This window comes from Tamandua tetradactyla, chromosome 4 (genome assembly GCF_023851605.1).
Source record: "Tamandua tetradactyla isolate mTamTet1 chromosome 4, mTamTet1.pri, whole genome shotgun sequence".
NCBI lineage: Eukaryota > Metazoa > Chordata > Mammalia > Pilosa > Myrmecophagidae > Tamandua > Tamandua tetradactyla.
The window spans coordinates 115923393-115947508 of NC_135330.1; the positions used below are offsets into that span (position 1 = coordinate 115923393).

Genomic DNA, 24116 nt, shown 5'->3' on the forward strand with positions numbered 1-24116 from the left:
AAGCCCCCTTGAAATAGCAAAGTGATGAGGGGCCAGAGGCCATTTTCATAAATGAATTTAATACAGTGTAAATCACAGGGCAGGCCCTTTGAGGTCAACTGCCTGTCCCTTGTTTTGGGGAAACATTTCACTCTAATTGTGCTAGTTGGATATATCTATTTCTGCTAATTTTGATCTCAGGGGAAACAACACTGATTCATCAGTCATACACTATCTCATTAATTTTTGTTTAAAAATATTTTTATTGAGATATTGTTACACACATATTTAGTCCATCCAAAGGATACAATCAATGGCTCACAATATCATCACATAGTTGTGTATTCACCACCACAATCATTTTTAGAACATTTGCATTGCTCCAGAAAAAGAAATAAAAAGAAAAAAATCATATATCCCATACCCCTTACCCCTCCCTCTCATTGACCCCCAGTATTTCTGTCTACCCAATTTTTACCCCTTATCTCCCCCTATTATTTATCTACCCTTATTATTATTTACTCATCTGTCCATACTCTGGATATAAGGAGCATCAGACACAAGGTTTTCACAGACACACAGTCACATTGTAAAAGTTATATCTTTATGCAATCGTCTTCAAGAATCAAGGCTACCGGAACACAGCTCAACAGTTTCAGGTACTTTGCTCCAGCCATTCCAATACACCATAAACTGAAAAGGAATATGTATATAATACAGAAGAATAATCTCCAGGGTAACCTCTTGACTCTTTGAAATCCCTCAGCCACTGAAACTTTGTCTCATTTCTTTCTTCCCCCTTTTGGTCTCAATCCCATGATGCCAGGTCCCGGCTCATCCTAGGAGTCCTGTCCCACATTGCCAGGGAGATTTACACCCCTGAGAGTCATGACCCACATAGGGGGAAGGGCAGTGAGTTCACCTGCTGAGTTGACTTAGAGAGAGATGCCACATCTAAGCAGCAAAAGGGGTTCTCTGGGGGTGACTTTTAGGCATAACTGTAAGGAGGCTTAGCTTCTCCTTTGCAGGAAAAAGTTTCAAAGGGGCAAACCCCAAGATCGAGGGCTCAGCTTATTGAACTGGTTGTCCCTACTGTTTGTGAGAACATCAGGAATTCCCCAGTTGGGGAAGTTTATTATTAACTTTTTTTAAAGCCCAGTTCTATGCCACTTATTGCACGAAGACTACCCTGACTCACTCAAAGTATTATTTCTTGAACTTCATTAACACATCATCTGTACCTATCTAATAGTGTACATTATTTATGTGATTTAACTTTTCCTTAAATATAAGTTTTTAAAGGGTCAGGATCCACGACTGGTTCACAGTCCTAACTCTTAGAGGACCCAGAAAGATCCTTATACGTCAGAGGCATTCAATAAATAGAATGAGTAATTGAATAAACATAAGTACTGAAAGATAATTAAATACAACTCCTCAAACATCTCCCAGCTCTTTCCTCTTCGAGCATATCTGATAAATCTTTAAACTTTTTAGTAGCTCTCCAAGTTCTCATGCTTCAGCTAATAGGGTCTCAGAGAGCAAAGTTCTTTAGCAAGTCTCAAACATTACTTAACAAAAGACCATTTAGTAAATTCCAGTAGGTTTCAGGTGATTTCCCCATGAGGTAGCAGCCAGAGTTTAGACTCACAACACTGAGAGTTGTGAGTCCCAAATTCCTTCGAAGAAACAAGGGACAAATACGAGAGTACAAGGTAATTTCTACATGTTGTTCACAAACCCCAACTGTATTACTGATAGTCATAGATTTTTGCACACCTTTGTGTGTATGAGTGTGTAGGGGTGTGTGTGGGGGTGTTTAGGACTAACATAAGAAAAATCTTAAAATTTATGAAATATTATAGAGAAAGGAAAAAAACAAGGGGAAAAGATCAGTTATAGAATTTTAAGGTGGTCTTTTAAAAGTATAATAAAAAGCAAGGCTATTAACCTTTTATTGTAAATATCTTAGTGATTGAAGAAATGATTGTGGTCAATATATAGATGAAGATTGTGAAGGTTACAGTGTAATTAATTTGCAGGATTTTTTTTTAACAGTCCCTCTTTTTTCCATCAGTGTGGTCCTTAAGCATCAATCAGTGTTTGGTTCTTGATTCTAGCAAGTCTTTCACTTCATTTATTTTGGTTGCTAAGTAAGGAGATCCACCTGAGAAGACAAAAAAAAAAAATTAAAACACTTCATTATTAACATATTTTAAAGTCACAAATATTTTTTAAAACTCACTTAATTATAAATCTGATATTTCCCTAAACATTCATCCTTTGACAAGTTATTTTATAGGATGACTAGAAATCAAAACAGCATAAATTAAATTGTATAGCAAAGCGCTACAGACCACTAACAATCAAAGATAATGTTGGAGAAAAATAATGAAAGAAACTTATGAAACATCCAAACACTTCACTGTCAGACATTCACTGAACATTTGACCAGAGAACTTCCTGAAATTAAGCACACAGTTATAAAATCTAATTTCCCAAGATTTTTTAAAAAAGGGATGAAAATACATGTATGAAGTAGGATATCAATGAAGGAGGTAAATCAATACCAAGGGATCTCTTGAAGTGTTACCAAACCATTTCACAAAAATAAAATACCTATTAGAAAAGCCAATATGCACTAATTTCTAAAAAGCATATTTCCTAATATAGACGAATAAATTTATGAAAATAATATCCTCTGAAATGCTCCTATTAGAGTATTCAGAATGTTGTCTTGGATTTACCATGTCCTAAAATAAACTTGTCAGTTTTTTTTTTGAAGTTCATTGCAAAGCAGTTTTTCTAATACAAACAGCAAGAGGGAACTTGAGGTGAATTTCAAAAGCGCAATCATCGTAACTCACAAACAGAGCCTTTCTGACATGCAAAAATACTAGCTGCAAACTGCTACATTAAAGCTATATAAACAACATACACCTTTTAATTTCTAGTTCTCAAAGCTTGTCATTTCTTAATGCTCATGTTATAGTTCACCAGTCTCTATGTGTCTGTTTTATTTTCTATTCTCTCTCTGAGTGCAAACCTTCTATAGCTGCAAAAAGCATCTAGGTAGGATCAGTGTAAATTTATTCATGTCTTTTATGGATATCATACAACTGTATGAAGGAAAAAGAGAGCAGGGAAGCCAGAGCAAGTAACCCGATGTGGTAGAAAGGGCAATGATGGAGGAAGTTATATTTAGTGTTCTGTCCTCAAGGGTACCATTTACATTAAGATCACAGTAAACACTTATATAAATCACAGAGTGTCCCTGAATGTACAATAAAAATTACAAATAAAGTTGATGAAAGTCTTACATATGCATTTGGTTATGAAATAAGTTGATTTTATGATTATCTCTGAAAATGATCTTGGTTCATCAATCTTGATAAGCTGCTTAAATTTTCACAGTAACCAAGGTAATACCAGGTATCTTGTACATCCTCAAAGAATATTAAAATATTAATTGAACTCAAATCTAACCTTTAATTGATTGATATGAATTCTGGATATTTAAATCATAGTGCTTACTATGCTCAATTAGCAGTTGGAAAATAAATGAACACCGCAGATTGAAAGTCTTATTAAACATTTATAAGAGAAAATATCTTTCAAAATAGTGATAAAGGGTAAAAGACGTTCTCAGGCAAGTAAAAGATAAGAGACTATGTCACAAGCAAAGCTGCACTGTAAGAAACATTAAAAGAAGTTCTTCAGAGTGAAGAAAAATATTACCAGATGGATATTTGGGTCTACAGTAAGTAATTTAGAACACAAGAAAGGTAAATATGTAGGTAAATATAAAAGACATTCATCACTCATTAAAAATTCTTCTTTAAAAGGTAATTGTTTAAAGCAAAAGAATAACAATGTTTCATGGGTTTGTAACAAATTTATGGGAAAATATAAACACAAAGGTCAGAATAAAGAAAAGATAAGTATAATGTTTTAAGGTTCATATTCTAATGTGAAGTGGCTAATAGTATTTGATGGTATAGAAAAAGATGCATGGGGTGGGGGGTGCAAGGTTAGTTCAGTGGTAGAATTCTCACTTGCCATGCGGGAGACCTGAGTTCAATTCCTGACTCATGCACTTCCCCAACAAGCACATAAACAAATGAAAAACCAAACCAAATAAAACTTCAATGAAATGGTACTGCAATAAGGGGATACTCACATGGGAAAAGAATGAAATGTAACCCACGCCATACAGCATACAAAGAAAAAAGAATGTATACTGTAACCCTCAAGAAATGTCTAAGAAGATAATTATGTATAGCTAATGAACCAAAGTAGAGATAAAATGGAATACTAAACAATATTCAACTAAAAAAACAAAAAGGAAAAGAGGACAAAAAGAAAAAGAACAGAACCTTAAGTCCGGAGTGGTGATTATTATTTATGGAATTCGAGAGGCTGTTATATATATATATACATAAAACCTGATGTTAAGAGATAAGAACAAAGCTGGTCAGGTTGGGGCAAAGTAATTCAGGACACAGGGGTAAGGAAGACAGTGTCTTTATTTTAGAACCACACATAACCTTTGAGGCCAAAGGAAGAAAGATTTATTAGGTCTGGAACTGAAATTTTCTGTAGCGTATAATCTGACTCAATTTATCTGTGTAGCTCATTTGTACAATTGAAACATAGTGTTCTAGTTTGCTAGCTGCCGGAATGCAACACACCAGAGACGGATTGGCTTTTAATAAAAGGGGATTTATTTTGTTGGTTCTTCAGAGGAAAGGCAGCTAACTTTCCACCGAGGTTCTTTCTTACATGGAAGGCACAAGATGGTCTCTGCTGGTCTTCTCTCCAGGCCCCTGGGTTCCAAGAACTTTTCCCGGGGTGACTTCTTTCTGCATCTCCAAAGGCCTGGCCTGAGCTGCTTGTGCTGAGATGAGGAATGCTGAGCTGCTTAGCAGTGCTTCGTTGCAATCTCTCATTTAAGCACCAGCCAATTAAGTCAAACATCACTCACTGCAGCAGACATGCCTCCTAGCTGACTGCAGATGTAATTGGCAACAGATGAGGTTCACGTACCGCTGGCTTATGTCCGCAGCAACAAGACTAGGTATGCTCACCTGGCCAAGTTGACAACTGAATCTAACTGACACACATAGGGAGCACAGAATAAGAAAGAGGTTCTTTAATCCTGTATAGATTAGTGTAATGCCTGGATACATTCTAGAGTATATTGGGCAGGTAATCAGAAAGTATTGGCAAAGTCCAATATATGGGAGAAAGAATATGAAACTATTAAACTTTACCATCAGGGAATCCCCTGATACTGTGTCAAATTTTAGGGACACCCAAATCAAAAGGCCATGCCCTCAATGCTGAGGCTTACTCTTGTGAAGCTTGTGTGGTTAGCAGAGAAGCTTGGATTACCTGTGGGCATGCCTTTAAATTACTTCTGGAGGATCTCTATTGTTGCTCAGATGTGGTCTTACTCTCTCTAAGCCCAGCTCTGCAAGTGGGATCAATGCCCTCCCCGCTGTGTGGGACATGACATCCAGGAGTGAAAGTCTCCCTGGCGATGTGGGAGATGACTCTCATGGATGAATCTGGCCCTGACACTGAGGGATAAAAAATTCCGTTCTGACAAAAGAGGAAAAAGTGGTGTAACTAATAAAGCTTCAGTGGCAGAGAGAGTTCAAATAGAGTTGAGAGACTACTCTGGAGGGTGTTCTTATGCAAGCTTCAGGTAGACCTTGCTAGCTATCATAAACTGCCAAACCCCAACCAAGACCATTCCAGTCAATCCTAAAGAACACCTAGGGCAATATATAAGATTCCACAAGTGTTCCGTGCACTAGAGTAACTTTCCAGAAACCTACAACCTCCAGATGGGTCCCTGGCCCAGATAAGTCCTGAAACCTAGAAGGCCCAGCCTCTTCAGAACATCAGATAATTCCATCTCCCTATCCCACATTAGTGACAGATTCTTCCAATATGAAAAATTTAGAATGGCTATAACCCAAACACCCCTAAAGAGAGGGATGGAAAGATCAAAGGTGATGGTAGAGTTACACAGTAAAGATAGGATTCAACAAATGAATATGAATGCTGAATCATTAAACTGATACCTCTTTTAGTCCCCAATATCTTAGAGCAGCTAGAAGTGAAAACCTAAAATTGTGGAATATAACCCATGTCAAACTCTGAAATATGTTCTACAACTAATTGTGATGCTGTGCTTTGAAATTTATTGCTTTTTTGTATATATGTTATTTTTCACAAAAAAAAGAAGGAAGAAAGTTGATTGTGATGATAAAAAATATACGTAAGGCTTCTAGCCTCCTATGTTCTGGAGCAGCTAGAAGGAAAAAAAATCTGAGAGGATCGTATGGTAGCCCTTGACAAACTCTGGAACCTGTCCTGTAACTACTCATTGAAGAGTACTTTGAAAACTATTGCTTTTTTATTTCTTTGCTTTGTATATATGTTATACTATACAATAAAAAATGTTTTAAAAAAATGGAACGGCTTTATTAGAATTATAGAACGGCTCTATGGGAATAGTTTCTCCTAACCCTAGACAGAAGATTTCACAAAAAAAGGACTGTTATGAGAGATAAAAAGGCCTAATTCATAATGAAAATGATATGTGGAAAATCCCCCAAATAGCTGGAAATAAAACACAATTCTAATGTAAAGAAGAAATCACAAAGGAAATTAGAAAATATTTTGAATGAAAGTGAAAACAGGCATAAAAAGTTGTGGAGGGCGGGCCGCGGTGGCTCAGCGGGCAAAGTGCTTGCCTGCTATGCCGGAGGACCTCGGTTCGATTCCCGGCCCCAGCCCATGTAACGAAAACGGAGAAACAAAATACAATAAAACAAGAAAATGTTTAAAAGATGTTTCCCTTTCTTCCTCTCTTCCTTCCTTCTATCCTTCCTTCCTTCTCTCTCTGTCTTTCCTTTAAAAAAAAAAAAAAAAAAAGTTGTGGAATGTAGCTAAAACTAGCTGTAAATGTTTATCTTAAAAAAGAAGAAAGGTTTAAAATCTAGGAGATCTAAGCTCTCATCTTAGAAGCTATCAGAAGAGCAAATTAAACCCAATGTAAATGGAAGGAAAAATAAAGATAATAGCAGAAATCAATGACTCAGAAAACAGACAACAGTTGAGTCCATCAGTGAAAATAAATGTTGGTTCTTTGAAAAGATCAAGAAAATTGATTAAATATGAAAAATAGAAGTCAAAAATTGCCAATATCAGGAAAGAAAAAGGAGATCTCACTAACAGAACTCACACATATGAAAATAAGAAAATATTATGAATAAATTTTTTGCTAATGAATTTGACAGCTTACATGAAATGGGTGATTACTTGAAAGACAATGATTACCAAAACTAATTATCAAATCAAGAAGAAATAGAACATGAAAAGCCCTATCCCTATTAAATTAATTGAATTTGTAATGTAAAGTCTTCCCCAATGAAAACTTGAGGCCTTCAGAAGGCCTCACTGGTGAATTCTGCCAAATATTTAAGGAAGAAATAATACTAATCATAAAAAACTTTTTCAAAAAATAGAGGAGAGAATGCTTTTCAATGTATTTTATGAGGTCAGCATTGTCCTGATAACACAACTAAATAATGTTACAAGAGAAGAAAATGACAGTGCAACATTCTTCATAAACAATTGTGTTAAAATCCTTAACAAAATGTTATCCACAGTCAAATCCAGCAATTCATAAACAAGATAATGCATTATGTTCAAGTGGAAAGCAAGGGTGACTTAGCACACAAAATTACTTGTAATTTATCAGTCTAAAAGAGAAGAGAGTAAAACCAAAACTAAAGCTAACATCATATGTAATGATGAAAAATAACAAGCATTTTCCCCCTGAGACCACACAGAAGGCCAGGATGTCTCCTCTCACTATTTTGACTTGCCATTGTGCTGGAGGTCCTAGCAAGAAAAACAAACAAAAAGCATAAAGATTGGAAAAGAGAAAGGGAAACTTTCCTTACAGGCTAAGTGTAAATGCTATGGAATACAATAAAAAGTGCTAACTGAAAAAATGAGCTAAACAAGGTCACCAGAAACACTGTCAACACACAAAAATCAATAGTTTTATAAATACTAGCAACAGTTAATTTGAAACTGAAATGAAAAACTATCATTCACAGTAAAATCAAAATACACTAAAAGTAGTTAAGGATAAATTTAACAAAATATTTGTGCATGATCCGTACAATGAAAACCACTTCTAGAAATTAGTGAAAAGCTAAACAAATGGATAAAGATACCATGTCAGTGGATTAGATTATTAAATATCGTTAGGTTGTCAATTCTCCCCCAAATTCTTATGTAGTTTTATTGTAATTTAAATCAAAATCCCAGCAGGAACTTTTGTAGAAATTAACATGATGGTACTAAATATATGAATAGTCAAAGGATTTAGAATAGATGAGGCAATTTTGAAAAAAAAAAAGTTGAAAAACTTAAACCACCTGATTTAAAAACTTACTATAAAGCTATACTAATCAAGACAGTGGGGTGTTGGTTTGAAGATAAACATGGGGTGAGGATTAATGGAGCAGGAAAGACCCAAAAATATATCACCAATTAATTTTTGACAAAGGTAACAAAGTAGTTCAATGGGGAAAGTATATTCTTTTTAATAAGCAGTACTGGAAAGAGTGGATATTCCCTAGGAAAGCAAAAATGAACCTCAACCTTCATCTCAAACCACCGATAATAACTCAAAATAGACCACAGATCTAACCATAAAACTAAAACCACAAAACTTATAGAAGAATATGTAAGAGAGAATCACTGCAATCTTGGAGTCGGTAAATATTTTTCAGATAGGGCACAAAAAATAGACACCATAAAAAATTCAATAACTAAAAAGCAACCAATTAAAAAAATGGCCAAAGTATTCAAATGGACACTTCAGTAAAGAAGACATATGAATGATCTAATTAATCAATTAGAGTAATGTGAATTAAAACCAGAATAATTATCAATATATCCATGTGGGAGATCTGGGTTCAATTCCCGGTTCATGCATCCAAAAAACAAATAAATAAATAAAAATAACTATCAGAAAGTGTTGATGAGGATGTAGAATACCTGGAACTCTCAGATGTTTGGCAGTTTCTTAAAAACTGAATTATCCACTTATCATATGACCCAGCAATTCCACTTAACTATTTCTCCAAGAGATATTAAAACATGTCCATCCAATGACTTGAACTCAAATGTTCACAGCAGCTGTACCCATAATTAGTCTAAAACTGGAAACAACCCAAATGTCCATCAACAGGTGAATGTATATGTAAATTTTCCATATCCATACAATAGAATAATAATCATCCGTACAACAGAAATGGACAATCTACCTATGTAAACATCAACATGCACGAATTTCAAAAATATGCTGAGTGAAAGAAGCCAGACACAACAAAATACACACCATATGACTCCATTTATATGAAACTCTAGAATAGGTCTGTCTAATCTATAATAGCAGAAAACAGAGTGGTGATTGCCGAATTGGGGTAGGGATTGGCAATTACTAGAAACCTTTTGGACTGATGACAGTGCTGTCTTAATTATGTTAGAGGTTGCATGAATATGTATGTTTGTCAAAATTTTAAAAAACTGTGCTGTTAAAATGGTTGCATTTTATTGTATGCAAATTATATTTCAATATAGTTGATTAATAAGTAAACAAACTCGTAAACTATATTTCATAAGAGATAATTTTTTGTAAAGAACAGAAAATACATACCAGGCAAACACTTATGAAAAACTATTGCTATATGAAATATCAAATGAAGTGCACTTAAAGGAAAAATGTAATACTAGAGATAAAGTGGGAAATTTAGTAATATTAAAAGAGGCAAATCACTGGTAAGACAAGGCAATTTAAAATTTGAATATGTATAATAAATAGCCTCAAAATATTTAAAGAAACAATTGGTGTGGTAGATTGAATTGTATACTGCAGTTTGGGCATATTCTTGATATTGACCCACGTTCTATTGGATATGGACCCACTGGGTTTAGAAACTCTTAAGGATATCATTTCAGTTAATGTATAGCCCAAATAAATCAGCTCAGGTTTAATCCAGATTACTGGAGTCCTCCATAAGCAGAATAAAATTCAAACATAGAGAAAGCTACAGCAAGTAGCCACAATTCAATGAACTTCTGAGGGGAAAGAAGACATCACCATGGGACAGAAAAGTCAAGGACTAAGGAACATGAGCAGCCAGACTCAATGGCTGGGGAGAAATCATCGCCTTGCTGATGTCTGGACTTTGGCCTTCTCCTAGTCTCCAAACTGTGAGCCAAAAGATTCTAATTTTTTAAGCACTGACCCTCCTCAAAGAAACAACTGACAGAACCAAATGGAAAAAGAGACATATTCACAATCTTGGTGGGAAATTTAATATCTCTCTCGGTAGTCCACAGATCAATTAGAAAAATGAAATAGTAAAAACATCAAGAAGTAACACAATTAACAAACTCGATCTAATTGATACACATACAACACTCCACCTCAAAACAGAATATACCTTCCTGAATCAGACCACTCTGTACCTCCTTCACTATAAAAACCTAGTCCAAACCACTATCAACTACTGCTTCTACCCCCCACTCCTACTTTCTCCAAAACTGCCCAAGTCATCTTCCTGGCACTGTAAATCAAGTAATATCATTCCCATACACTTAACCTCTGGGATTAAAAATAAATCAATAACAGGGGGAACAAATGTTAAAACAAATTGAGTAGATTGAAATGCTAGTGATCAATGAAAGGGAGTAGTAAGGGATATAGAAAAAAGTAGGGGGAACAAAGATTAAAATATATTTTGTAGATGGAAATACTAGTGGTCAATGAGAGGAAGAGGTAAGGGGTACGGTATTCTGAGTTTTCTTCCTTTTTTCTTTTTATTTCTTTTTCTGGAGTGATGCAAATGTTGTAAAAATGATCATGGTGATGAATATACTACTATGTGATGATATTGTGGGCCACTGATTGTATCCCATGTATGGAATGTTTGTATGTTAAGAATGTTCATGTTTGTTTGTTGTTTTGGTTTGTCAATTTAAAAAAATTAATTAAATTTAAAAATAAATAAATAAATAAAATAGACCCCAGGGATGCAAGGGTAGTTCACTGGTAGAATTCTTACCTGCCATGTGGGAGACCCCGGTTTGATTCCCGGTCCAAGCACTTTCCAAAAACCAAACAAACAAATGAAAAAACAAACAAGCAAAAATTCAACAAATGGTGTTGTAATAATGGGATACTCACATGGAAAAATAATGAAGTGAGACCCTGCCATACAGCATACAAATAAATAAATAAATAAAATCCCAAGTTTCACTGTGCCTTGCAAGCCACACCATCATTTAGTTCCAGGCTTCCTCTCCAATCATATTTCCTCCCCCTCCTCCTTGCTCACTGTCCTCCAACTTACCTCCTAAAAATTCTGGAAACATGTTGAGTATGTTCTCATTACAGGGTCTTTGTACTTGGTGGTGCTTCTTCCCAAAATACTCTCTCCTCAGATTTTGATATGAGTGACTCCCTTGGGTCTCTGTTTAAACATTACTTCCTTACAGTGGATTTCTAAGATTATTTATGTAAAACTGCAACTGCTCCCTCTCCACTTGTCAATTTCTATACCCCCTACTCTGCTTTATTTTTCTTCAAAGCACTTATCAGGGAAAACTTTCTGTATCAGACTTTGCTGCATAATACACCACCCCAAAATTTAGTGGCTTAAAACAACAATGAATATTTATTTCTCCCTATTCTGTGATTGGCTTGGTGGTTCTTCTGATCTGGGTCCAGTCAGCTAGGATTGGAAAACCCAGGATCTCGCTGGGACCTTCAGCCAAGATGGTTAGGCCTCTCCACTTGGTCTGTCGTTCTCCAGGAACCGAGCCTGGTTTCATTAAAATGGTAGCCACAGGTTTCTAAGATAAGAGTGCAAGTTGCAAGGCCTCTTGAGGCTTCGCTCAGAACTTACAGTGCCACTTCTGCCACATTCTGTTGGTCAAAGCAAGTGACCAGGCTAACCCAGACACAAAGAATGGCGAAACAGACATCACCTTTTTATTTTTATTTTTTTGGGTGCATGGTCCAGGAATTGAAAACAAAACTCGAAAAGCCAGACAAAATAAAAAACAAAACAAAGTAACAGCAACAAAACATTTCTTAAGAGTTATCATGAAACTAGGGAGGAAACCGGACTTAAAAGTCCAAGATTCTGGAAGGGGAGTAAGCTAAAAAGGTGAGATGGCATGCTATAACTGTTTTTTCCCCATAGGGTATTTGTTGATTCTTAGTATGAGAAGGAGAAGGCCATTGCTGGGGAGCAGGACTTTGGGCAGTTTCACAGACTAGAAGGATAAAACTTGGATCTAACTGGCAAAGGAGGGCTTAAGATCAGAGGCTGACATATGGTTGCACCTCCTCAAAATATGAAACAGGCTAGGAAGCAAAACAGGAAGCTTCATAAAAGCAACGTCAAGTTTCTGGAAGTTTTATGATGCCATGGAGACAGGGATTCAATGGCAGAACCTGCCAGACCCCAGTGAGCACCCACAGCCCTTGATGAAACCCTTGGAGCAGTGGTTTCTAAACCTTAGTGTACATCAGAATCACCCAGAAGGCTTGGTAAAGAACAGGTTGTTGATTCCCACCTGCAGTTTCTGATTCAGTAGGTTCAGGGTGGGGCCAGAGAATTTGCATTTCTCACAAGTTCCTAGGGGATGCTGGGGCTAGTCTAGGGACCAAGGAACCAATGATAAAATGAAATGTGTTAACATTTGCAAGATTTATAAAAGTCAGTGAAGCAATATGTTCCAAATGCCAATGAATGATGTTACAAAATCATGCATGAGTAAACATTTTGTTCCAAGTACAAGACAGACTAATGGATTTTAATATAAGAGAATGAAAAAAAATTACTTATACGGTTTCAGATTCACAATGCAATTAACCTTCAAGAAACTACCACTTGCAATGGTAGCAAAGAAGAAATATCCACAATTATCTGAAAGGATAAATAAAATAATCCTCCTTTGCCCAACTATCTATTTTGTGAAGGTGCATTTTCTTCAAATACTTTACACAAAACAACACAATGCAAGAAACTGAATTCAGAAGCTCAGATGAGGACCTAGTTGTCTTCTATGAAGCCAGGCATTAAAGAGATTTGAGAAAATATAAAACAATGCCACTTTACACATTCTTTTTAATTTTGTTTCAGAGAACAATCATTTTCATAAAGCTTATGCTATTTGTAGTAACTTGTGGTAAGTTTAATATTGTCATTTTACAATGAATTAATAGATACATACCTTTGGACATTTTCAGTTTCAATTTCCACTATGGTAAATATTGATGGATAAAATACATATGAAGCAACTATTTGAATCCTGAGACCAAAGTTTAAAAAACTGTCGCTTTTATACAAAATATATCTGACATTCAGTAAAAAATTATCCTGCATCCTAGAGAAGGCCTCAAAACCAAAAGAGGAGAAAAAAAGGACAATAGTGAGACACATAGATGATCTAGATATGACAAGGACTTTGAAATAATTATGAGAATCATATTTAAGAAAATTGAGGAATGATGGAGATAAAATTACAAAGGAGTAGCTTCCATAAAAAAATCAATTGGAAATTTTAGAAATTAAATTAAGAACTCAACAGGTAGGTTTAAGAGCAGATTAGATATAGTAGGAGAAAGGGCAATGAACTGGAAAAAAGATTAACAGATAAGATCTACACACACACAAAAAAGGACAGAAATATAGACGAGAGTGCAAAAGACAGATGAGACAGTGAAAAAAGTACAGGGTCAACATGCACATGACTGGAGTTTTAGAAGAAGAGGAGAAAGAAAAAATGGGGCAGAGGAAATAGCTGAACAGAATATAAATCATGGGACAGAATCTTCTAAAACTGATAAAAGACATCATCTATAGATTAAAGCAGGATAAGAAAATTACATCATAGCACATCAGAGAACTGCTGAAAATCAAAGACAAAATCTTTAAAGGAGTGGCCAAGTAATACTTATTTTACACTGAAATAAGTCAAGGAGGTACATTGTACTTAATTAAAGGAAGAGTTAAAAAAAAAAAAGTATGTCTATCAAGTTGCTAAAGGAAAACAGTAGAAAGAAATTTTGAATAACCCAAAAGGCAAGAAGAAAAAGGAACATAAAGCAGATGAGTCAGATAAATACTAGAAACATGGTATAAACACACTCAAATACCAATGACCATATTAAATATAAAAGGATTAAATACGTGTATTAAAAGTTTTAAATTATTGGACTCATTAAAAAAAAAGAAACAAATAAAATCCAAGGACTTACTGTTAGAAGAGATAAAATTCAAACTTCAAAATTAAAGAGAAAGAAATGTTGAAAATAAAAAGACAGAAGACATATCATATAAACACTAACCAAAGGAAAACTAGTGTAGCTATAAACAATTCCAGATAAAGTATACTTTATGGCAAGAAGCATTAATAGAGATAAGTATGGCTGTTTCAAAATGAGGGGTTAATTTACCAGGAAGATACAATTCTAAATGATATGTGTCCCAAATTATACTTCAACAATAAAAATAAATGACAGAACTAAGTGGAGAAACAGACAAATCCACAATCACAGTGAGAGACTTTATATCTCCCTTAACAAATGACAGAGCAGATAAGATAAAAAAAATCAGTAAAGATAGAGAAGATCTGAACAACACAAACAAATGTGATTTTACTAACATATATAAACGACTGTACCCAATAATCACAAAGTATATACTCTGTTCAAGTGCTCACAGGTTTTTTTTTTTTTTACAAAAAATAACCATATGCTAGATCATAAAGTCAGGTTCAACAACACATTTCAAAGAACTGAAATCAGAATATGTTCTCTGATCAAATGTAGTTAAGCTACAAATCAATATAAAGGTACTTAGGAAATCACCAATTCTTTGGAAATTAAGCCATACAAGTCAAATAATCATAAAGTATTTTGAACTGAATGACATCTGACACCAATGAAATGAAGATGCATTTTTTTAAATAGAAAAAGAAAAGCAAAATAAACCCAAAGAGAGTATAAGGAAAGAAATAAGAACATAATATAAAATTAATCATAAAAACATAATATAAGGTGGGCCATGGTGGCTCAGCAGGCAGAGTTCTTGCCTGTCATGCCAGAAACCCAGGTTCAATTCCCAGTGCCTGCCCATGCAAAAACAAAAAAACAGCATAATATAAATCATTTTAAAAGTAAACAATTCAGTAGCACATAATGCATTCAGAATGTTGTACAACCATTATCGTTGTCTAGTTCCAAAACATTTTATCACCCAAAGTGTCCATGTTGTCTCTTGGTGATCATATCTTTCTTTTCTAAATGTTTGCAAGTCATCCTTTAAATGTAATATAGTGCAATAATTGTAATATTAATTAGGACTAGGACTTCATGTCAAATTTAGCTGTTTCTATAGTGAGAATAATTAGAGAATATCCATTCAACAGTACAACTACTTTGACTTGCTTTTAATCTCAACATTTAATGTTTTATTAAATTTATTTATACACTTCATATCCAAACATACACATGCCCTTTCCTCCTCCCGTCTGCTGGTAACCTCTAACCTACTTTCTGTTCCTGCAAATTCACTCTTTCTAGACATCTCTTGTAAGTGATATCATACAATAGCTGTCCTTAGGAGTCTGCAAATTTATTTCACTGAGTATATTTTCAAGGCTTTTCCATGTTCCAGCATGTCTCAGAACTTTATTCTTTCTTATAGCTGAGTAATATTCTATTGTGTGTATGTATCATATTGTGTTTATCCATTTATTTGTTGATGGACACTTGGGCTCTTTCTGCTTTATTCACAATAGCTCTTTTGGCTATATGCTGCTATAAACAATTGTGTGCAAGTACAAGTGTATGTTTGAGAACCTGCTTTCACTTTCTAGGTATATTCCTAGAATTAGGATTGCTGGGTCATATGGTAATTCTATATTTAACTTTTTGAGGTTAAAAACTCTCACCATCTTGCTTTCCACTGTGGCTGCACCATTTAACAATCCACAATATTTAATTTAATTTTGATTTTAAATACTATTAAAGAAGAGTAAGAGTACTGTATGTTTATTGAAAGAGGGCATAAATTGAAAAGCAAACGGATTTGAGCTAAACGTAGGAAAAAACTTTCCAGTAGTTAAAGTTACCTCCCAGTGAAGCAGTTGCTTTGAAAAGCAGGGAGCTCTCCATCACTAAAAGTCTTTGAGGAAAGCTAAAAGGTCATTTTCCCCAGATGGAGCAGGAAGGAGTAGTGGCTAGCAGGGATCCATTGATTAAACTAGTATTTCTCAAATTAAGGTGAAGAAGTACATTAAAAAAAAAATCCCAATCTGTGGTAGAATAATACTTTTGCAAAATATAAAAGTATCACACATTTGGATGTCACAGCAATCTCATGTTACTATAAAGATTTCTACATGCTTACTTTCCATTTCTGTTTTTTAACTTATTGCAGGCTAGTAAACAGTGGCCTGGCACTGATAAGTGCAACATAGCATTGGATAGCACTGGATTAGATGTCTGTAAAAAATCTCACAGTGTTTCAGATTTACTTGGTCTGTCCTCTTTTCTATGTTCACTAGAATTAATATTGAACCACTGTTTTTACAACACCTACTCTTATTTTGCAACAATTTATGAAAAGTAGTAATTTAAAAGATATTAGAGTCTGGAAGCATTAGGTCAAGGATCTGAGATGTGTTTCCCACATTAACCTTTTATCTCATTAAATTGAAAAAGCAAAATTTACATATTATCAAAACACATCTGAATGCTCATTTAATACGGGTTACAAAAAATTTATTTTCAGCCATTTCCCACAACTAATTTTCTGATGTTACTTTTTTTGCACAAGCTGATAATGAAATGTGTAACAAATTACAGCTGATCACACATTTGAAGTTCCAAATCTATTCTACCAGCTGGTAGCAAAACCCACAAGAAAGTGATTTGGGGCTGGAGTAGGGAACATATTCATGAATTTCAGAAGCACTAGGTAGAGGATTTAAATTTTTCAAACACCTGCAACACCCAGTGCTGGTGACCTGGCTAAAGCAAATGTGATAAAGAATTATATAAAAAGAGGAAGTGAAATTAAGAATTCTCCATTCCCACACTTCCCCAAATACTCCTGGTTTTATCTCTACAAGGACAATGAAACATTTTTATTAAAACTGTTATCAAATTAAAAAAAACAAAGAAAAAACCCCAAAATTCTGTTATCTTGTTTCTAGTAAAAAAAGTCCTTTTTTATGAGGCAATCTGAGATTTATGTGCTATCATCGCCCAGCTCCATCATTTCTCTTATTTTTTTTCCTTCTATATTGTTAATACTATTTTTTAATTCACTATACTTCTACCAGAGCAAGGGTCCTTATGTTTGAGTCTATCAGTGGGTTTTAGTAAGTATGTAAACTCTCTGAAACTGCAAATTTACAAGAAAATTGTCAATAAATGAGCAATTATATGGAGAAAATGTCCACAGTTTGTCTCACATTCTGTTTCACGTTCTTAGAGGGTATGATAATCCAAAAAGAGCATCTTCCTTAAGTTAAAAATGTCATCTGTGTAGGTCCGGGTTTTTCATTAACTGAATAGATAAAGAGATTACAATAAATCATGTAACCGAAAAGAACTTTAGAAATAATTTTCTTTATTCTGTAAATGATAAAACTGAGATTTGGAGAGGCAATGGGAATGTTCAAGGACACAATGCTAGCCGGAAGGCAGATGCCAGAGAAAACTGCTGGCCTTCTGCTTCTTGGTTCAGACCCTCACACCCACTGCTACCCAAACAGGACAGGAGGTTATTAGCATACTGCAGAAAGGCTGGCATTCCCCTTGCTGCCCTAACCCAATCTTGGTAATTAAGTAACACATCAAGTAATTATTTAAACACTACTGGATCATAAGATACACAAACATTTTCTTTTTAACTAAGGTATCTTATCTAAAAATACAAATTCTATTAGATACATTTTAGGACTTGCTTCATTGACAGCAGGCACAATCAGCCAGTTCCCAATTATCTGAAACACATGAGTGCTTGATCCTACCGCAATCAATCAAAGGAGGGCATATACTTGACCTGGAAGGCAGAGGATGTTAGGAGACAAAGGGTTTAAAGGAGGCACTTAAACACATTTCTATTCTGGAAGTCCACAATGCGAAGTAAATTAGTTGAGTGGATCGTTCAGTGACTGTTAAAGCCGTTTAGAAATTTTAAGCAAAACCTCTTTTTTCAAAGTTTATACTCTTGTTTGGTCATACTAAAGAATGTCAAGTGCAAAAGCAATGTTTAGTGAAAAGAATTTTTATAGTAACGAATTAAGCAGGAAACTTGAAAAAGAATGCAATATTTTGGTGTCAGAGCGGATAGGTAGGAATCCAAAAACTTTAATTTTTGTTAAAAAAATAATTAGAAAACTGAAAGTCGCTAAATAATAATACAAGAACCCTTTAACCATTCCCCACCCCCTGACTTCTGGAATACAGTGCAACTTTCTACCATCTGTTATTTTAAAGCAAGAACAGTAATGAGCATATGGACTTTCTCTCTCAAGCAGCTGCAGTGTAGTTAAAGTTATAATAATTGTCTTTCTGTAAGATAAATTTACATTAAAAACTTGGCCCAAAAAAAACCCAAATGGCTCGGCCTCAGAGTCTTCCAAAACAGAATTAAGAAATTCAGAACCATCTACAATATATTACAGTCAGAGATTTAGATCTATTCTCTAAATCTTGTGCTTTTATGCTTAAGGTTAAACGAATGTAATTCATGATGCCTAAAACAGTTTATGCAATGAAAGAGTCCACAACTCATGTTTTCTCTTTCTCAAGCAGAATGCTAGGAACTTCAAAAAGTGGTTCAGGTGCTCATATACAAAAACCAACAACTAAATTCTCAAAAGCTGATAATATAAATCTACAAATTCTGCAGGTCATTGAACTACATTTTATTTATGAGAAAAGAAAATCACAGTACATGTGGCCTACAAACTTCCACCTCAGCTATTTATCATTTATAATTAAACTGAAAGCAATTCAGAGCATCTTCTGATCCACATATTATGAAAAACAGGAATTCTACCTACCTTTATCTGGGTGATTCAAAACCATGATTCTTCTATGCCCTGTTCTAATCCTGGCCTTGTTACCAGACAGGCTATAAAAATAAATTAGTGCGTTTACAATAAATAGTGTCAAATTCAGATTATAAATTAAACAGTTTATGAATTTCTAGAAATTAAAAACTAATGAGAATTTCCCCATCTTGTGGACAAATGAGAAATTACAGTTTTTCATTTAATTTCACTACCCATCAAAATAAATCACTGATGCGATGTTAAGCATTTTCTTCAGTTCTTTTTAATGCTAGTCCTGATTTTCAATAAATATAAAAATAAAATAAAATTTAAAAATGAAATACAATATACAGGACAGGGGAGACGTAGTCTGCAGACTATGAAAATTGATGCTTCAAATTATTTTTTGGGACGGCAGTAAGTACAGCGTAGCAGATAAGCATTTGAACTCCAGGGCTAAACTACCAAATCTTAATCCCAATGATCCCATCTAGGATTGAATAACCTTGGTCAAATTATTTAACCTTTCTGTTCTTCGGTTTCCTCTCTGTCAAATGGGGCCACCAATAGCATATTCCTCAGAGGCCTTACTGCAAAGACTAAATGAATCAATGCCCACACGATGTCAGAACGGTGCCTGGCATGTAGCAAGTGCTCAATTAGTTAGCTTTGGTTATTATTATTTTTCAAAAGAAGATCTCAGGACCCTTCATATATCATAATTAATTTAGTTTTTTTTTGGGGGGGGGGGGTGCGTGGTCTGGGATTAATTTAGTTTTGTGAGAAGGCTGTGAGAAAAGATTGGCTGTTTTAATAGCCAATGCTCTAAAGGAGAAAGCTAAATAAACTTAAAATTGTTTTGGTAAAAACTTATTAATCCAGTATTAGAATGGTTTCTCATTAGTACACTTTCTAAGCAAGAAAAAAACTGACAACACTAAATTCCTAGTACTGCTACTTAATAGCGATATGATCTTATGTAAACTACTTGATTTTTCTGGGCCTCAAATGGGGATGATAATAGCTGGCAAATAACAGAGTGGTGGTTGTAAAGTGTGAGACAATTTCTATGTATAAACCATATACAGTAGTAGCTAAAACCATGTACTTTCAGTTCTTCAGATCTGGGTTCAAAAATCCTGATTCCACCACTCTTACCTATGAAATTTTGACCCACTGTACTCTGAGTTCTAATTTTGTCATATGTAAAATGGACATAATAAAACCTATCCCTTAGGATTCGTTTTAAGGATAAATTAGATAATGAAAGTAAAGGGATTAGCATGACCCAGCATACAGTTAGTGTTCAAAGAATAGTAGTCAGTCTGCAAATAAAGCATTTTTACAAAAATGTATTAAATATTTCCTATTTTTTTTTAAAAAGGGGGAGTGCAAATAATCTAATTCAGCACTTCTTGAATTACTCAGAAGCATCATCACAAGGATCCATTACAAAGGTCTGCAGGGGATGCTTGTCCTTCTAAGTGGCCCTGGAGTGCTATCCATTTTAAGTTCCTCTGTCCGTTCTGCACAGTGCCTCTCATGCTGTCGGTCTGTCAGTCGTCCACCTTGATTCTGTCATTATCCTGGTCTTGAGCAGTTCCTCCCCAGCGATTTACTACTTCTCATTTCCTGGGGTATATAAGAGATCACCAAGCATGTTAAAACGTACGAGTCAGGGCTGAATAAGCATGTAAAAAATTCTTCCATGAAACAAATGAATGCCTTCTTGTATAAGGACTTTGAGGGGATCCCTTTTGGCTGCTTACAGAAGTCTTTTGGGAGACCATTTCAAACTGACTTATTGGTTTGTTGGGATCTCCCAGATGGACAATCAAAGATCATCTAAGTACAGAGATTACTGAATTCTGAGGAAGTAATCATTAAACATTGGACCAGAGCTAGGAACACTGTATTGCTTAACTGGATATTAAGAAATGAAAACCACATAAGCTACATTTATCTTTCACCTTTTTTTGGTTCTCTATAGTACTTCTTTCATTTATTAGTTACATTTTCCAGCTGTTCTGTATATATATGATATGTCTCCTCACATAGATTCTAAGTTACCACTTAAGGACAGAAGCCATTATTTGTATGTTAAAACTATCTAGTATTGTATATGCAAGAAGTACTTAATGCATTTTATACAGCGCTACAAGAAAATGGCTCTAAAAAGGTAAACTCCTTGAAAAAACAAAGACTCTATATTAGCAAACACTAAAACTATAAAAGAGCACTGTAAAGTGAAAAAGAAGGGGTTGTAAAAGTCTTGTTTCATCAAGCTAATCAAATGTGCCTACTCGATAATAAAAACTAAGCTCAGTAGAATACAAATTTCCTGTGGTACATGTGTTTTTGGGGGATACACAGTAAAGCTGCATCTTATTTTGGATATTAAGTTCTAATTCAGCATATAAAGCAAAATCTGAAATTCACTTCAATAAAAATTGTGCTTGAAAATCACTTTCATTGTCTATAAAAAATGTGCAATGGTTTTGAACATAAAACTCTGTAAAGCATTATGTACACCGAGGTCTGCCAATCAATGAACTAGAGTAAAGTAAGGAATACAAGGAAAGTTCATATGCACAAGCGTGGGCATTCAAAACATTCTGCCTTTAAGATAATTACCAGACTCCTGGTGATGAGCTTTGGGGTGAATGGAAGTATTCTTGTTTGCCTGCAGGAGCGACTCCTTTTTTTTCTTCCCATTAATTGTTATATTAAGGCTCTATGGCCTTAAATTCATAGATTCATTTGTTGTTATGAAGAACAAGATAGGAGAATCTTAGTTTCACACAGAACAAAAAATTAAATTGTATATGTGATACACTTCCACTATATACAATGTCAATACGAAATTGAAAATAGTGCCATGCCACACAGATCAAGGATTTCGATGTGTGCTCTGTGGAGCATGCATGGCTGGGAGTGGGGGCAGGGGGTGGGGTGTGTGCAGCTGAGTAGTGCCCCTCAATCCTGTGGCAAACAGAACAGTTTTAGTTTTATCTTTTTTCACAATCAGTCTTTTAAATAACCTTTAGTCTAAACAGAGTTCCAAAGAAGTTTTCTGAAAATTTGAAAATCACTGTTGTGCATCATTTCAGGAAATACCAAGAATAGTAATGATTTTCCTGGAGAGCTCAGTAAAATATTTTAGACTTTTTTCTTACAGACATAAGTTGCAGTTCATAAAACTATCCTCTTGCAAGGAAAAACATAAAGGAAAAGCTCAAATACGCATCTTGGCAAACAATCACCTTTAAAAGCAATATATAAGAATTCATAGAATGATCTCCTAGCGTGTAAAGTAGCTTTCTTTAAGGGTATCGACAGTCAGTTCCTCTTTGCCTTTACCTCTCTGTTATAGTTTACATATTTCAGATTTGATGATGACAAAAAATGAAACCGTATCAATGTACTCCCATCTTCAAGTACCTTGTCATAATCAATACTACCTGACTGAAAGAAAAGACTAAAGGAAAGCAAATAAGTTTCGCCTTTCTATTTAATGCTTCAGGGGCAAATATTTAGTATTCTTTCATGATGGAGATAGGAAGAAAGCCAGCATCTGATCAATACTTGTTATTTGGTAGACACTTTTTGTTCTTATTTTACTTCAACAAGGCAATTTAAAATGAAGGCACAGGGTGGGCAATCGCAGCTCAGTGGCAGAGTTCTTGCCTACCTTGCCGGAGACCCGGGTCCGATTCCCAGAGCTTGCCCATGCCAAAAAATAAAATGAAGGCACAGAAAAGTTCAAAATAACTTGACTAAAATGATACAGTGCTTCAGAAGCAGGATCAGGATAAGATTCTATTCTGTCTGGCAGATACTTCTTGAATAATTACTATGTGCCATGTTTTGTTTTTATAATTTCATATGCATTATATAATTTAATCTTCACAGCAGCCCTATGAATTAAAAACAAATATTATTCCTATTTTATAAATGATGAAACTGAGGTCACAGTGAGTAGGTGGTAAAACTGATATTCATGCCTAGATCCACTTGTAGAGTCTCTGTCTCAACCAACGAATTCACTTATTTTCCTGTGACTCTTGAATAGGTTTCAGTTGAATGGTACCACATTTTGATGATATATCTTAAGGGAAATAAAAAATAAATCAATTCCTAATTATCTGTCCTAGCAATACGAGTGGCTTAGATGATATTAAATTATGAATTAAAAAACATTTGAGCTGAACTTTATAATGTGCTTCATATTCATATTTAAAGAACACCAGTGGGTTGTTATGGGTGTCCATTAAAAGTTCAAGAAAAATAACAGTGCCAGTTTGGATAATATTAAGCAAAGAAAAGTTGGCAATATACGTAATTTCCTAATCTGGTTCTCCTGCTTAAAATAATTTCCTACCTTGCAGTCTCTAAAATAGAGAAGAAGAGAGATCTCATCTGTTCTTAGATTTAAATGAAACACAAAACTAAATAGAGGGCAGTGCAATGGTGGCTCAATGGCAGAATTCTCACCTGCCATGCTGGAGACCAGGGTTTGATTCCCAGAGACTGCCCATGCCAAATAAAATAAATAGACCTGTTTTATTTTTTTCTTCCTAAATCATAAGAAATAATAAAATATTTCTGGTTTTAAAAAAATCTGATCTGCAAGAGGGGCAAAAAAGTCAATACAGGACTTTATGAGCTATTCTGCTTGTGTTGATTAAATTACCAGAAGATTTATTGGAGAAAACACTAACCAACTTCCACAGACATTTGAGAGTGGGCCCTAAGGGAACAAAAGGGAAAGAAGGGAATATAGCTTCTGATAAAGCTATGGTAGAAGAAATATTTTTAATGCTAAGTGTTATATAGTATCATGCTGCAATCACACAGTACCAATCTTAACTTTCTCATATGCTGTTTAAAGTTAGACAATAAATGGATGTTAAGATGAAATTAGTGCAATACCATATGCTAGGTATCCCACTGTG

The 24116-nt window shown here is 34.8% G+C and overlaps 1 protein-coding gene across 5 annotated transcripts in view; it reads right to left on the bottom strand.

Annotated features, from left to right (window-relative positions):
• Positions 1–1308: 1308 nt before the first annotated feature.
• Positions 1309–24116, bottom strand: part of DNAJC15 (DnaJ heat shock protein family (Hsp40) member C15) — a 73865-nt gene continuing 51057 nt past the window's right edge. The window contains exons 6-8 of one of the 5 annotated variants that reach the window (XR_013173632.1): positions 19171–19241; positions 18053–18164; positions 1309–2146 (exon numbers count right to left, since the gene is read on the bottom strand). Coding sequence is in view for 3 of the 5 variants with exons in the window: in XM_077155829.1 (XP_077011944.1) it covers positions 2076–2146; positions 19171–19241 (142 nt within the window). In the remaining 2 variants the exon portion in view is untranslated. Of the gene's footprint in view, positions 2147–18052; positions 18165–19170; positions 19242–20515; positions 20794–24116 lie in introns of those variants that run through there. The other 4 variants (XR_013173633.1, XM_077155829.1, XM_077155830.1 and 1 more) reach the window with 4 other exon arrangements.